A 17,974-nucleotide genomic window follows, 5' to 3' on the forward strand; every position below is an offset into this window, starting at 1 on the left:
GCACATGTGTATTGCTCCAGTGTTTTGAAGATATTACTTCCGAGTATCTCTTATCTCCGAAATGTCCATGAAGGCTTCATTTCTTCGTCAGGCCATCTGTATCCAAACTGCAGAAACTTGATCCATCTTAACTCGGTATGGCGAGTTCTTCCAGTTTTAAAAATAGATGACCTGGATTGTATCCTGCATCCCTCAGCAGATGGTACTCGGCACGTCCAATCAACATTGCAGAAAGGTTGAATCGATCTTTTAGAGGTGATGATGTGTTGGGTGGATCATATTCTTCGTTAGATGGCATGGTTTCTTCCGCGCACAAATTCTCTTCTCATTACCAGACTTCTGCATACATTGCAGCTACTGATTCATGCTGAGCGCAAACGAGCATATCAGGAAACTGGTAACATAAGGGGAAAGGACAGAAAAGTAGACATGGATCATTGATGTCTTCAAATTTATAGATGTCGCAGGGCACTGTTTTTACTTCAGATTATGGAGTATGTATTATTGGAAGCTAAGATAAAGCATACATAATACTAGTTGAGAAATGGATGATTTCTCTAACCTTACCTCTTCTACTAAATGATCGAACCACCGAGCGCAATGTTCCTAGCTTTTCAAATCCAATGCCAACATAGAGACAATCTCAAATTAAAGACGTTAAAACACAGAAAATGCCATTTCTATAATAATTTTGCTACAAATGTTGTTGCAAGAAACTATCTTTTGGCAGCCGGAAGACTCAGTTCAACTCTTCAATAAATAATATTCTCTACTTATAAATAAAGACATCCTTTATTTCTTTAAAATGATGAATGAACTTCTCAAAGCATAGATCAGTTTACCATCCTTAATAGATAAGTGATTCTATAAGCCAAAAAAAGAATAAATAAACTGGTATAGGGCTCGCTATCTGCCAAGCCCACATAAAATCAGAATCAAACTGATGTCGGCTTCTACATCTATTGCAATCTTTGCTCTTTCTAGAAAAAAAAAAAGGAATTGACTTCATCCTTCCAGAAGAAAAGGCACACAATGGAAGATCCAAGATAACAATGTGTTGCAGTCCACTTGAGCAATTTTTCATTCCCAATGAATACCAACTAAGATAAAATGATATATAATTAAGTGGTCAATTTTGAAACAGATACTGTTCACTTCACATTTGTAAGATACATTGACATATTGCACACAAGCTAATTTCAATGTGTATTGAAGCATGCCTGTAGGCAACAACCCTCTTAAGTATTCACGTTTAGATAAAATGTATTTGGGATCTTCATTGCAGCTCAAAAGAATCCAATACCTCATAATCTTTTCTAGCAGGATGGTTTAAATGGATGGCAGATTGAGAATTAGATTTGGCGTAAAATTTTTATAATCAATATTACATAAACCAATTCTAATCTTCAAAGAATCAACTTTCTTGGATTAGAAAGTTGGCTATGCCCATTCCTCCACACCGATCTCACTCATAACTCATAAGCTCATCTTGTGGCATGCTTGATTAACAAAATCAAGCTAGACAGATTGAGATGGCAGAAATGGATTTTCAGGTAACACAACACAAAAAAAAAATCTAGTCAAATGATCCCAATAGCAACAAAAAGATGCTCTCAGGAGAGGCCTGGATTTTGTATTTTGAGTTAATTTTAAACATTAAAGTTTGTGAGGGTCCTCAAACAAACACGTAATAATACAAAAGTATATTAAGTTCACACCAACATTAACTCAAGTGTTTAACTCATCCATCAAGTTAGAGGATATGGCATAAAAATTGCTCTGAAATTATCTAGATCAGCACACAGGCAGTACCCTCGGTTTTAAATGTTTCAATGTTTCATTGATTCTTATAGTTTACATCTGTCAGATATTTTATCATAAACTGTGTGACATTGTACAATGGTTAGTAGGTTACTGCTGACCTTGTACCAAGTCAGTCCTGCTCAATCGATATGCTCACCAATTTCTAGTCATGTTTGAATAAGAACCTGGCTAATGACAGATTGAACATGGTTCTTACAATGCTTTGAAACCTATAGGCATGCAATTAATATTAAATAGCAAGAATGAGCTTTAGACTTTAACCACAGGAAAAATCCAAGACAATTCATTTCTTGCGGTGCTCAACACTGGATCAAGCTTTTAATCCAATAATCCTCAAATTTGTTGAACCAATGATGACACCAGTGCATAGCAATGTAGTTTAATTTGATGAATGGTCGTTTCGGCATTACTTAAATACATAAATATTAAATATGCAATAAGAACAGAGAGAGACAGGGAATTACTTTTCTAAATAAATCTATGGTGCCATTGCATGTGTGAACAAAACTTATAGCACTAAAACAGAAAGCCAAAGAACATAATCAATATCGCAAGTGATTTAAAAATGAAACAAAAAAGTCAATGAAGGAGCTTACTGTTATCGGTTCTGTCCAGCCTTGTTCAGGAAACCATCTCAAAGATGGCCTTAAGTCCTTGACAAAAGCATCGTATGATTTTCCTTCTCCGGCAGGTGGCTCATGTAACTTCACCTGTAAATCCACCAAAATATTGTCAAATACAAGATGGCTTTCTTAAACAATAAATATGTCAAGTTATGTTGAAATAACTGCTCCTCATAAGAGATGAGAATTTAATGACACAGATTACACAAATAAGATATTTTTCTTGTTCAGATTCAAAGATATCTGATCCTTTCTCTTTGAATCAACAATGAAGGGTATTATATGGAGCATCTCTCTACAACTGGGCAAATTCCTGTGACTCTTTCCTTTTGCCTAAATCATAGTTCAACATACAACCATTTCAGTTTGGATACGGCTTTGAACAAAAAAAAAAGGACACTATAAGACATAAAAATATTGGATCTAGCTATAACTAATTCAAATTCATCTCGATTTAACTTCTGCCTAACCTTGATTGAAGCTGAATCAACCCAATATCACATCAGAGGTCATGCTCTTGGTGAGAGGTGAGCAGGAACATGCAAAAAGAAAGAACAAAGGAGCTGAAAGCAGTGTTGGAGGGTAGGTGAATCATTAGGGCAGGGCATAAGCATGAACCCCACTGACATTAATAAGAACCTTTTTAAGAGAGGTCACCTGTTATTTGAATCAGACAGATTTAGAAATAAAAAAAATAATTCAAAATATTTATGAATAGGGAAAATGCTATACAATAATTTCTAATATTTGAAAATTGGCCAAAATCAAAATCATGAACCTAAATAAATCATTCAAGTTTCAACTGATCTACAAATAACAAAAAGGCTGAGCACTAGTTTTACCAAAACAACTTCCAATATCAATCGTAATATAATCTCATTACTGAGGCTCTATTTGTTGTTGTAAAACAAAATCCCAAATTAATGGCCAAAACACACACACACACTCAAAAGCATATTAAGGCATCCTAAATTCATAATATGGCAAGCATCTTGATAGCTTTTTTGGCTTGGAAGTCTTCTCAAGTCCTCTTCGTTTCTTATAAGATACCACTTAAAAGATAACATAATAGTAGCCTTTTTCCCCATGATTGTTGCTCATAAGACTCTGCTACATCCATTTCTTTGTCACACATGATGAGCCATAATTCACCAAAAATGGATGTCACCTATCAAGGACTTGAGGAAGTGGTATTTTTCTGATAATATATTATGACCCTGCCCACCAAAACAAGCACTCTGATGCATAACATAAACTCAGTTTAGATGCATATGCCACAGATTTTACAGCACAACAATATATTTTAGCATTTGGAAGATTGATTTTTCTTTCTTTTTTTTTCTTTTTTTCTTGACATTAGAAAACACTGATGGCAACCAATAGTCTCAAAGCATAACAAGAAAAGCTGAGAATAATAAAATCTTTCTAAAATCGTAAAGAAACCATATTTAGTATTATCAGCAGTGGCAAGATTAAACTGAAGGGCACATTTACCTTGACTTTACCATGCTCAAGTACATCAGTTATTGCTCCAGACCAGTAACAACCATCAAACGACCAATCAACCAAATCACCCACCTTCCAAGTGTCATGGACAATTGCTACCACATCAGATTCAGGAAAAGAGCCAGGCAGTTGACTTTGGTGATAGAATGGAGGAAAGGATGGCCGCAACATAAGCATCGTTCTACTCTCTCTTTGAGCATCAATATACCCATCTGGAAAATCTTGGTACAATTTAGTCCAAGTTATTTCTGAAAATATTAAGATATGGATTCAGTTCTTTTACACTTGTTAACAGTAAATTAAAATTCTACACAGTTTCAGCATAGATACTTGCCAAACCATTGGTTGCATCATGCAGCCTTTGTCATGCATGTACAGAAAAATCAGGACTACTGACTCATTGAGTGGTACATTTGAAACAGGAAACATGAACATAGATGTGTCTCCCAAATCATAGGCAATCGCTAAAAACTATACACAGGAACATTGCCAGACTTTTAAGAGTCACATAAAATATGAAATTGTTTGCAACTATATATCAAAACTCATACAAACCAAACATGTTGTCTAGATTCGATTCAACCCAAAGGCATAAGCTACTAGGATGGATGGACATATATATATATATATATATACTAACTTAACTAATTTAGAACTAATAGTTACTCTAATACACTCAATTAATATATGCTAGTTGATTTTAGACAAAATTTTGCATGTAAAGCAATTAACCAAGCTCTAATACCATGTTAATTACAAACCAAACATAATATCTGAATTTGATTTAACCTACAAGTTTAAGCTGTTAGGATGAGAGACCTAAACTTATATATTCATATACATAATTACTAACTTAACCGATGAGGGACTATTAGTTACCTTGATAAAAACTTATACCTATGATATTGCTACATAGTCTTGTGTTGTTAATTGCTTAATCTCAAAAGGTTATTGCACACTATTGAGCTGAAAACCCTTCCTCTATGTAGATCTAAGTCAAGAGTACAACTTTCATGAGAATAACTCACCCTCATCTGGAAAGTCAAAGAATTCCAACAAACATTCAGTCTGATCACCTTGGAATCTAATGTCATGTATCTGAAAAGAAGCAAAAGAAAATAATTCGCACAAGAAATTGTAAATTCAAGAGCTATCTCAACCATAGAAAAGGAACACTATTTGTTTTTGGGAGAAAGTAAAATCATTTGAAAACTGAACATTGTAATTTTATACCAAGTAATTAAAGACATGCAATCTTTTCATTAATCATTGTCAGCTAGATGATTCAAAGGTGTGTTATGATAAAATAGATGCCTTCTTACAATTAAAGACAAAAGCATGCCACTCCTAACAGGGTAAAAAAACTAAACCTTCAGACAGCTCATGTTTACAAAATCCTATGGTGAAGTTTGGTTGAAAAATAAGTTGGGACAAGCAAGTTTATCTCAGCTTATTCCAATCTCTCCAGTCACAATGTCTTTGGTTGAGGTTGGAATAAGTTGGGATAATGGCAATCAGGGGTTAAAAGTTTGAATTTGCTTTGGAGGGAAAACTTTGATCCAGGTTGACCTTACTTCGACTAAAATAATATCAATCCAAATAAATACTTTGTAATTAAATTATACTTTCTAATTGATGATTGGCATTTATTAATAGTTAATGCTTTGTAATATTAATGTAATTAATTAAATTTTAATAAATTAATATAGAAAGTGTTACTCATATTCCACTTATTCCAAAGTTCCTGTTTGATTTAAGAGGTTGGAATAACTGAGGATATTTATCCCAAGTTATTCCCTAATCAAACACCACCAATATATAAAAGTCACCTTGATTTTCTCATGAGTTATGAAGTAGAACAAATTACAACATCATAAATAGTAAGAACGTATCTCAAGTTATTCCCCAATCAAACATTGCCTATATATAAAAGTCATCTTGATTTCCTCATTAGTTGCAAAGTAGAACAAACTACAACATCATAAATAGTAAGAACTAACTCTAGCCTACGAATTTATAGCAGGATAGTTATATTAAAAGAAAATAACTATTAAGAACAATTTTGAATTCTGAAACCCTACTTGTAATGCATTTGCTTCTCCTTCCAGTATAAAAATGATCACATTATGTTTAGATGCAAAGGCACAAAATTCAAACATTTCGAGCTTACATGGTCATCACAAATCAATTTACATAACTTGTAAAAATTTTTATTCCATAAACATTCATTTTATTCAACTTATAACTCATTAGTCTTTTTGAAAAGTGTGAAATGATATACTAATTTTTCAATCTATCTTATGATCTAAAAATACATAAAAAAAATAATAATAAACTAATAATCACAAATATCATGAAATTATCCCAAATTGTAAATGTTCTCAGCTTGCCAAATTATTGTCAAATCCCAAACTTGTGACTGTGTGGCGAGCCTTCATAAAATGCACACCACATAACGGAGAATTTGAGTTTCTCAATGCTATGCTATAGAACAAAAATAACATACAAGCCTTAACAGAAATCCCATTAGCTTTAGATTAAACTCTTTTTATTTATTAAATTACAAATTATGCATAATTAATCTCTCAACTTCCTTGCATTCCCATGATATCAATTTAAAGGGCTCTGCATTATGGACCAGTGTCTAAAGAGTATACAAATTTTCTAAAAGATATAACAGTAAAAAAAACACTATTCAACCTAAAATTACAAAAGGTCTGTAAACAAACTGTAGAATTGGGTAGAGTAAGTACTTCTTGCATGTCTCAAGGTAGCAAGGAGCCAACATATTATACTAGTAAGATGAGAGTCCATTTTCCAGTCCATCATGGAAAATAAAGGTAAATGAATGTATGTGTAAAAGTAACATAGAATTCATTGATAAATTGCTAGTAATCAGAGAAAAAATATAGATATACCTCAATGAAATGTAGCATGCACATATCACAAAAATAAGTTGATAACATGCCAACAGAAAGATAGAGGATAACATGCAACTATAGAAATTCATATGTTCCAAATGCACCTTACAGCGGAACCATGCACCGCGAAACCCCTCTTCAAACGTTATCAACTCAGCTTGTTGTCCAACTTTGAAAGGTAGGCCACCATTGGAAGCCATGGTCATTCATGCAGTAGCATAGAGTTAAATGATACCGTAAGAAATCCAGAGTCCTGCAACAAGGACGAATCGCAAACTAATAAACAACAAAGAATGAAGAAAAAAAAAGCGATTGCTCTGGCATTAGCATTCTTTAATAAATTGAAACAAGCAAAACACTGCCAAGATTTAGGAATTGATACAAGCAATAGTAAGTAGAAATCCTATTTTGGGAATTTCAAATTATATGCAATCACGAAATAAGCATGGAAGATCATCGTGTTTTCGTAGGCTTTAACTATAGGAAGTCAAAACTCAACCTCACACCTACCCGTAATGGTAAAAAAATTGCAAAAGCATCCACTTACCACGCCCCGAACCTAGCTCGTGGTGGACAAACGGTGGCGCACCCACAAGGCAAAAACCCCACAAGTACACAAGGCTTTAAAACTTGACTCATAGCAAAAATATGATCCCACAAAACCACAAATTACATACAACAAAGTATAAATACATAATTCAAGGGCTACAAAAAAAAAAAAAGAATTTACAACTCCACCACATGGGAAAAGATATTTGATGGTCCCCTAAATTACACCACAGAACTTTCTCCTGATCTAAAAACAATTAAGTACAACTTTATGAGCTTGACAACCCATTAAGCAATCCACTAAAATATTTGGGGATCATGTAGAGTTCAAAATTCCAATTCGATATCAACTACACAAAACTTGTACATATATATGTAAAAGTAGAACACAAATCACATGAACCAAATCTCAGAGTAATAAATATTACCAAGAACAAGTTTTGCATCCAGAATGCTTTACAGAAACATAGCTTAATAATAGTTCTTCAAAACATACAGATTTCATATGAATCAATTTCAGAAAGTAATTATCAAATCAATTCTCCAGAACAAAATAATTTGACAGAATATACAAATTTTGAAGGTAACACTTTTCCCATAATTATGTCTCCCAAGCTTACTAAGGCCAATTGTTTTACCTAGGCGGCACTCGAGTCAAAATTATCAAAATCCATTTATTTTACCTCGGTGCCCGAGTCAGATACCATTATTGTTTCACTGACGGCCTAACACGAAACAATAGTCTCAATTCATAAAACCCATGTCGACATGGTCAATGTTAACCCCCATTGATCGGGTTAGTACATAGTTATTTGGAGTCTACAAATACTTATAACGAAATAAATTTTGCCATAAATGTCAAAAGCAGTATTTTCCAAGAACTAGATTGTCAATACTTGTCAACAAAATCTTGCTAAGTTATCAAACCAAAATAGCATAATATAACAAAATTTATAATATCAAACTCTTCCAAAATTCTCATTTGGGCAAAGATACGATAACTTAGCATATAATCAAATTGCATGATCCCACGTTTATATAGAAACTAAGCCAATTGTTTCAATATAAAAAAAAATGGATAAATAAATAAATAAATAAGTAGCTGAATTTCAACAATAAAAATAATCCATAATTTATATGTGGATTATTTACCTGGAGGTCTTCAAACCCTAACTCCCACTCGGAGACGAGATCAAACCTTCTTGGCATACCCTTAAAAAAAAGGCAAAACCCAAATCTAATTGTAATAGAATTCCAAAAATACTAGATGTAGCCATGAAAGTCAAAGAAGGACCAAAACCGTAATGATCAACTCATGCATAGCTTCATGTAACTCCAAACACTAGATTACACTAAACACCAAGACAAGGTTTTCTAGTGAATGCAAGGCAAGGACATATAGTCATTGAAGTGAAGAAATACGACATTCTTATATATACATATAGGTATATGCATCTAAGGTTTAACAAAAAGATTAAGAAAAACAAGACTTGGCAAGCTAAGAAAGAAAATTATAACATCTACAAGGCTTGTAACCAACCATTGCATTTACACAAAGCCACAACTCATGCACCCAAGCGAAGGGTATAACAAAGTAACAATCACTAAACATAAGCACAAATGTTAAGCTTCAAACCACAAATCTAACCACAAGATCACTTAGCCACACAATAGCCAAAAATTAAGTTTTCAAGGGAAAAGGCATTTCAACAAACACCTTGTGGGCATCCTCAAATCTAGGCCATTAGACAACTTGACAAATAACACATGCTATCAAATAATACATAGCATCTCACGACTACAATCAAGGAAGAAAAATTGACATATTAGAACCACAACTTAAAGCTATAAAACATGCCATCATCTAGCAACCTAGAGTTGAAGGAAGCAAGAAGGACTCTAAGGCTTAAAAGTTTAAAAAGACTTGCTTAGAAGAAGCATAGCACATCACCACTTGAAACCTCTTTTGATTCCCAAAACATGCAAGTGAAAAGCTTCAAGTCCTCATCAATTGCTAAAGATGGTAGCCCCAAAATAAATGAAGTTTTTGGCTACCATATTTCTTTTGAAGTTCAAAAATCAAGATGATGGCATGGTTGTTGGAGGGGGGAAGCAAGCTTGGCATGGTGAGAGGAAGCATGGCTTTAGGTTAAAATAAAGAGCAAGGATGGGAGCTTACATGCTTCTAAAGAGAAGGGAGAAAGTACAACAAATCATGGTTGAAATGAAAAAGTGAGAAAAATCAAGGTTGACCAAGTTGACTTAGAGTGGGGTCCACTCATAGGAAATATTATGAGGAGATTCATCATACCATGCTTAGAGTGCTTTAAGATTAGGGCATAAAAGGATATACTATAATTTATTAACCTTAATCTAATTATACACTTATCATATATTTAACTAATCTCAAAGCAAGTTGGATATGTTATGACAAACCTTCTTACAATAATTCCATCAAGTGGGTCTAAAGCCTAAAGTTTCACCAAGGAACAAGCCTAAGCTCAAGCTCTTTGCAAATTTGGGAAATTGAGGCTTAGTGTTTTTCTAATGTGCTAACTTCAATAATCTAAAAAGGAGTTGAGGGACACCACTAATGTTATCAAAAAAGTGATTTGCATGTATAATCATGCTATTTTACATGCCCAAAAATTGAGGCAAGTCGAAAGATGTAGTGTTAGATGCAAACCAAGTGCATCTTAGTTGGACTAATAAGAAAGACCTAGACTAATATATTCAAATCCATATTTACTAAATTAACCAATATACAACTCGTAATTACTCATACACACCCTTTTACTACATGCTAGTTTCTCCTTTAGGAAGCCAAGTTACAAATAAACTAATTATAATTTTGCACCAACCAAACACATGAAACAATTCCCTCTATCAATCAATACAGGTACACTTAGATTAAGGCGAGAAAGATAAGCACAAAGCGGCATTCACAAAGCGTCTAGTTGTCACGCCCAGCGCGACACACACCAAGTACGACATGCAATGGACCAGGAAACCATGCCATGGCCGAAAGGAAGAAGGTTCCCTTCCATAGTTAGAAAAATTCTAAGTGTTGTAATATAAAATATCATATAAACTATGAAGTGTGTATAAAAGTGTAGGGTAATCTAGAGTACTCTCCATGAGCCTCGAAAAGAAAACTCTAGGACATGGGAGAGACTTAGATATTTTTGTAGAGTTGTATAGAGTTGTGTGGAATACTCTAGAGTCATTTGTAGCTGTTGGATTGAATCGATCCCCACTGCCCATTGAGGAGGTGGAGTCATATAAATACCCCTTAAGGGCTTGTTTTGAGGGGCATGGAAGAAGAGTTTGTAAGAAGAATTTTTTTCTTAATAGAGAGCTTTTCTTCAAGTTCTCACTTCTCCAAATTCCATATTTTGTATATTGGGTGATCAAAACCACTTAGCTAAGCCAAATAAGCCATGGTAAGCGAGGAAAGCCTGACTGACTTGATCCAAGAGGAGTGATCAAGTGCCGCACGCGACATCGGTGAGATGTCCGAGTGCATGACAAGTGGTATCAGAGCCAGGTTAACCTTGCACAAGAATGGCATCACAAAGCGAGGTCATCCATACTAGGAAGGAGAAGATGGCCAAGAAGGATGCTATGGCCAATTTGAATGCTAGGCTTGCCACGGTAGAGATTGCATGAGAATGCCGACAACACATCGAGGAGCTCGAGTGTGGGCAATAAGAGCTTCATGGGGAGATCAAAGCGCTCTTAACCTGGTGGCCGTGGAATGTCGAGGCCATGTCAAGACCTTGGAGAAGACCTTGATTAGTATGACCATCGGTCTCGATGACAAGCTAGCAAAGGCCTTAGCGGAGCTCAAGGAGACTAACGAAGAGCTAGCACTTTGCAAGAAGGCTGTCGCTCAAAGGGCAAGCAATGTGGTAAGTCACACTACCCCAAGAGTTGATGCTCCTAAACCTAGATCATATGGTGGTTCTAGAAATGCAAAGGAGCTAGACAACTTCATTTAAAGCCTAAAGCAATACTTCAAGGCCCTTGGCATTGGGGAAGATGCCAAGAAGGTGAAGATGGCCACACTCTACCTTGATAACACTGTCATGGTGTGGTGAAGAAGATGAAGTGTGGCATTGAGAGGGGGACTTGGAAGATCAACACTTGGGCCGTCTTCAAAAGAGAACTCAAGCACCAATTCTACCCGAGCAATGCCGAAGATGCGGCGTGAGGAAGACTTCGGCATCTCCAACACAAGGGAAGCATCCAAGATTATGTGAAAGAGTTCACCGAAGTGCTCTTGGAGATACCAAACTTCCCTGACAAAAAGGCACTCTTTGTTTTCGTGGATGGGTTGCAAGGATGGGCATCCATCGCCGTGGAGCTCATGATCTTGCCACCACAATTGCCATCGCCGAATTGCTCATAAAATTCCAAAGGGATGAAAGGCCGAAGCTACACAAGGAAAAGAGTGGCAATGGCAATGGTAGGGGAGACAACCATCATGCTAGCAAAGAGCACAAATTTGGGAAGGGCAAGTAGAACTCCAAGGCACCTAATGAGCCCAAGGATGAGGGTAAGAAGCCACAATGAAAGTGCTTTTGTGATGGTCCCCATAAGGCAAAAAAGTGCCCAAAGAAATGGAAAGGCAAGATGATGAGGAAGAAGAGCCACGTCAAGAATTGAAGATTGGCTTGATGCAAATCATTAACGCACTCAAGGCAAAAATGGAGAAGCCAAGGATGGGGAGTAAGGGGCGTATGTTTGTGGAAGCCAAAGTAGGAGGCCAAGGAATGAATGCCTTGATTGATCCCGGTGCCACAAACAGTTTTCTAGATGAGAAGGAAGCAAGAAGCCTAGGCATCCCTTAGAAAAAAAAGCATGGCTTCTTCAAGGAGGTAAATTCGGAGCCAACACCAATCTTTAATGTAGCGTGAGGTATTAAGGTGAGCTTAGGAGCTTAGTGTGATGCCTTAGACTTCTCCATTGTGGCTATAGATGAATACCCCATGGTGCTTGGCATGGATTTCTTTGATCAGGCCAAGGTCGTGCCCATTCCATTCACCGACACCATATGGATATTATAAGGCATATTGCAAATGGTGCCTTTGAAGAAGGAAGCAACACTTAAGGAGAAAAAGATCTCGGCCATGACCCTTGTGAAGGATGGAGGACCAAGCTTCAACTAAGGCAAGTGGACCGAGTCAGAGAAGCCTCACTTGAAGAAGCGATAAGGGAGTCACCATGATAGATGGGGGAGATTGTCATGCCCAGCACGACACGCGCCGAGTATGGCGCGCCAAAGATCGGGAAACTCCACCATGACCAAAAAGAAGGCAGGTTCCCTTCCATAGTTAGAAAAATTTTAAGTGTTGTAATATAAAATATCATGTAAACTATGAAGTGTGTAGAGAAGTGTAGGGTAATCTAGAGTACTCTCCATGAGCCTCGAAAAGAAAAGAAAAATCTAGGACATGGGAGAGACTTAGATATTTTTGTAGAGTTGTATAGAGTTGTGTGGAATACTCTAGAGAGTCATTTGTAGCCATTTGGATCAAATCGATCCCCATCATCCATCAAGGAGGTGGAGCCATATAAATACCTCTTAAGGGCTTGTCTTGAGGGGCATAGAAGAAGAGGGTAAGAAGAGTTTCTTAATAGAGAGTTTTTCTTCAAGTTCTCACTTCTCCAAATTCCGTATTCCGTATATTGGGTGATCAAAGCCACTTAGCTAAGACAAATAAGCCACGGTAAGTGAGGGAAGCATGACTTGATCTAAAAGGAGTGATCAAGTGCCACATGTGATGTCAGTGAGGCATTCGAGTGTGTGACATAGTATCTTGGGATGGCATGAATCCTCAATTTCTCGCATGGTTTCGCAATACATGTGCCAAAGTAATCAAGCTCGACTTTCGCTGCTTTGATACTGCTTAAGTGGTATGGGATTTCTTATAAAATCATTATTCTATCTCTGATGATGTCAATCAATTTCAAATATATAGACGTATTCATCGCATGTAACAATAACTTAGCCAAACTAGCCATAATTATGTGTCTGAATTGCGAAAGCTTTTGGATCAAATGGCACTTAAAAGATCCTATATAGCCTAACACTCATGCAGCCCCCATCTATGCTAATCTTCTTGATCGTCAACGCATGGCATTTGTTAATGACTCTCAGAGATGAGCTTGAGTCCATTTGCAACTCTCTTCTTCATCAAGTTTCCTTGCCAACCTTGATACTGTGATTAAAAAATATCTACCTCTTCTATTATATGCTTTGAGCTTTACCTAAAAGGGCTATTTATATGGGAAATCACAACCCACATTTTTTATATATCAGAGCATTATAGCTCGCATCTTTGACATATGTGAGCATCACAACTCACATCTTTGACATATATGTCAGAAACTTTGACATATGTTAGCATCACAGCTCACATCTTTGACATATGTTACCATCCCCCATCCTTCTTTCCCCAAACACATCATGTGATAGTTCTTGAAGTTATATCTAATCAATCTGGTTATTATCTGTCTCTAGCAAAATATACTATTGATCTTATTTCTTGTCTTGGTATCACTAATTTTTAGACAGTTAACACTTCACTAGAACCCAATGTTTATCTTTCAACTACTAATGGGACTTTTCTCAATAGCAATACTCTTCATCACCAACTAGTTGGCAATCTAACCTATCTCATTCTCTCGCCCAAATATTGCAAATGTTGTTCATATTGTTAGCCAATTTATGATTACACCATGTATCACTCACTTCTCTCTAATGCTCTCTTCTTTGCATTCCTCAATATATCAAAGATACTTTATTTTATGGTCTTCACTTCTATAGCTCCTCTTTGCTAGAGTTAAAGCAGTGTTTGATACTTTCCCATAAAAAATATTACAGAGTGATTGATGAAAAAGTGATTCCTTAGAGTCAATATCATGGGAAAGTAGCATTACAATGTTTAGTACGTAAAGAAAAATATTAATTAAAATCCATAGAAAGCCACATTCTAATGCTTGGCAATTAAGCACTTTCTTGAAATTATTTTACTAAATTTTCAATTTACCCTTCAACTGGTACTTAGTTAATCCATGGAAAGTTAATATTTAACCATGCTACATAAAGTGGTATTTAACTCTCTCAACTCCCAAATATGAAACATCTATTTATTCATGTTTGGTATTTCTTATTAACTTTTGATTATGAAGATTTGATATTGTGTTGCATAAGTCCAAATACTTATGAAGTAACTAGTAAATATGTGTAATGTGGACATGATTGCATGGCTTTCTAATAACTGGAATTACTCAATCAATGTTCTAAACAATCAAACAAACTTAGCATTTGAAATTATTAAGAGAGGTTGATTACAGAGTTGTAAATATACAACACAAATACTTTATTTTAATAATCATATTAAAGAATTAGCGGAGAGGCTTATAACTTATGGTCGATTAAGAGTGGAACAATGATGCCCAGATGCGAAAACACCACCAGCTAATCACCACAGTTGACCGCAAAAAAAGATTCTAGAAGAAAAAGAAAAAAGAGAGAAAAAAAAAAGAAGGAAAAGAGTGAGGGCATTTTAAACAAAATTTATTTTTGCAACTTTCCCTCTCACTTAGGAAAATAGATTCCTACCCATGCTCAGTGGAAAGCGACTCCATCAAACTAAGGAAAAATAATCCCATGGGGTCCAACTTTCCCCTAAAAAAACATACCAAATGTGGAAAGCGATTCCACCTTGTAAAATTCCATGGAAAATCTCACTTTCCATCATATCAAACACACCATAAGAGCATACTTTGACGTTGATTGGGTTAGAGACCTAAGTAACCGTTATTCCACTACTAACAATTATTTCTTTCGTGGCAAGAAACAAATAATTGTTTCTCGCTCTAGTACAAAAGCAAGATATCACGCTCTTGCTGACACATCATTTGAGCTGATTTGGTTATGGTGGTTACTTCAAGATAAGGGTTTTACCTTCTCCTCCGCAATTCCTCTTCATTGTGATAATCAAAATGTTACGAAGATTGCTCATAAGGATGTCTTCCACGAGCACACCAAACACATTGAGATTGATTGTCAAGTAGTGCGGCATCATGTACTTCAAGGCACTGCTCAACTTGTTCCTATTTCTTCATAGTGTCAAGTTACAAATATTTTCACCAAATCACATTCACCTCATCAATTTCAGAATTTGGTTTACAAACTCAAACTGAAAAATTCTTTAACACCTTCAGTCTGAAAATATATGTCAAAATTCTAACACATAGGTCAAAAATGTGACATCTGATATTAGTTAACATATGTTCAACTTTCTAGTACATATATCAAAAATATGTACTGTGATACTCATATATATGAAAGATATGAGATGTATGTCAAACCTTCTACCACATATGTCAAAGATATGAGCTATAATGGTCACATATATAAAAAATGTGGGCTATAATTTTCCTTATAAATAGCCCTTTTATGTAAAGCGCCAAACATATGAAAGAGGCATATTTTTTCCCTCTTTCTTCATTCTATTTTTGTTCAAATTCAGATTATTTCTTCACTCTCCATCCAACCGAACACATAAAAAAAAAAAAAAACTCACTTTTCTTTTCTTTATCTTTCTTTACCGTAATTCAAAAACACTCAAAAGAAAAATCCTTCATGGTCTCCACCCAACAAAACACATGATAGATCTCCTCTACCCATTTCTTTTCTTTTTTCCCCATGACTCAAGCACACCCTAAAGATCCCTCTAATCTCCTTTTCTCTTTGGCAAGGTTCAAGATTATTATACCTTTATTATTATTATTATTATTATTATTATTATTATTATTATTATTATTATTATAATGCAGACAAGCCACCGCACACATACCCTAGTCCTATTTACGCCTCATTGGGTGGGTTCCGCCTCTTGTATAACAATCAAATGGCTTAACTGCTCGGCCATTGCATACCCTTTTATTCCAAGGGTAATTGAAAAACACTCAATGTCTTATCAAAATCATCCACAGAAAATAAAAAAATACAAAGATCACTCCGAGTGTATGATGGCACCCTAGGTGGTTTCCCACAACTAAAAAACCTTGATAAATCCATTGATTGAACTCAAAATCAAATCTAAAACCACCATCTTGATATTTCATTCTCCTTCCAAGCCAAAAGTTGAGAGTTCAAATCCCTCCCAGCTCAAAAAATTAGGGGTTCATCACTTGAACACATTTATAATAAAATAGAAAGAATCAAACCTAGAAAACAAGCAATTAAGAAGAGATTGGAGTGAAGAGAGCGTGCCCTCACCCATCGCGCGGCTACCAGAACCTTCACCACTGTCAAGGCGTGATTCTCGATCCTAAGAACCCGGAGATAAAGTGTGTTTTTCCGCCTGAAAAATGGGGAAATGAGAAAGAATCCGCAGCTCCTCAGTTCTTATGCTTGAAAAAGACTGCATAGTCATGTAATTTTTTAATTAACACCCCCAGTTTTGCAAAATAAGGAAATAGATTTTTTTGTGTTTCTTTCTTCTTCTTTAGCCAAAACTAAATTAGGAAAAAAACAGTTAACAATGTTATGTCTTCTTTATTTGGCAGGTTAAAATCATCAATTCAATGAAAAATTTTCATGTTTATTTGTACTTATTTTGCAAAATCAAAGTTTTTTTTTATTTTAACAATTCCTTTATTTTAATATATTTGTGCCATATAAGCTCACTAAATCTGGTTGTGAATTAGTCCTTGTTTTAAAATTAAAAAGAAAAAAAACTCTTTTACATATTTGCGAAATCTGATAGAGTTTTTTTTTCATTTTTAGGATGTGTGTTTTCTCATGTTAGAAAATTCTATTAACGGTATAAATTAACAATTTTGCCCTAGCCGTCTTTTTTAATTCTACTTCACAAATATGTTATTCATTTTTAAAAAAATATATCATAGCCATGTTTTGGATAGATGAATTTTTGGAAATAATTGAAATATATAGATAGGGAATCTGGTTGAATCTAGTTATGAGCTAATGAATGCTAACAAGTTTCGTTGTACAGTTACCATTGCCACCAACACCAAATTCCCCCATCAATTATCTTTAAAGATTTAATTATTTAAATGTTATAAAATAATTGTGTAAGAAATTATCATTAATAAATAGCTTTGCAAAAATAAAATTTTAGCCATAAAAATTAACATAAATAAATTAAACCAAACTTTGATTACTCTGCCTAAAAATTTTTCTCCACCAAAGGACTTAGGTTGGCAATAGTGATAACAAGTTTAAAACTCATTGAAACTAATAATGATAACATGTCACCGGTTTTAGATGTGGGCTTGATTCTTGAAATTTATACACCTTATGTTACATGTATATGGAATTTTGGAATCATAGATCATTTGTTTTATTTTGATTCTCTCTTATTTGAATGGTGCCATAATACTTAAAATTTAATCTTTATGGAATGCCCATTTATTTCCTTGAAAGTATTAGGAAAGACATAGAGAAAAGATTGCATTTGAAGTGTCCATTTCATAGGAAGCAAAAGACACCAAGTGATCCCAAGCTTCAAA

General features: G+C 35.1%; 1 protein-coding gene across 1 annotated transcript; it reads right to left on the reverse strand.

Moving 5' to 3' along the window:
• Positions 1-328: 328 nt before the first annotated feature.
• Positions 329-16,822, reverse strand: LOC120263688. The gene is made up of 8 exons (XM_039271650.1): positions 16,719-16,822; positions 8,576-8,635; positions 6,979-7,127; positions 4,982-5,051; positions 3,942-4,165; positions 2,421-2,534; positions 568-606; positions 329-394 (listed from the first exon to the last, which is right to left on the reverse strand). Exons 3-8 carry the CDS (start codon positions 7,078-7,080, stop codon positions 329-331), a joined length of 615 nt encoding a protein of 204 aa, XP_039127584.1. The 5' UTR covers positions 7,081-7,127; positions 8,576-8,635; positions 16,719-16,822.
• Positions 16,823-17,974: the final 1,152 nt, after the last annotated feature.

Source organism: Dioscorea cayenensis, chromosome 6 (assembly GCF_009730915.1).
Source record: "Dioscorea cayenensis subsp. rotundata cultivar TDr96_F1 chromosome 6, TDr96_F1_v2_PseudoChromosome.rev07_lg8_w22 25.fasta, whole genome shotgun sequence".
Taxonomy (NCBI): Eukaryota; Viridiplantae; Streptophyta; class Magnoliopsida; order Dioscoreales; family Dioscoreaceae; genus Dioscorea; species Dioscorea cayenensis.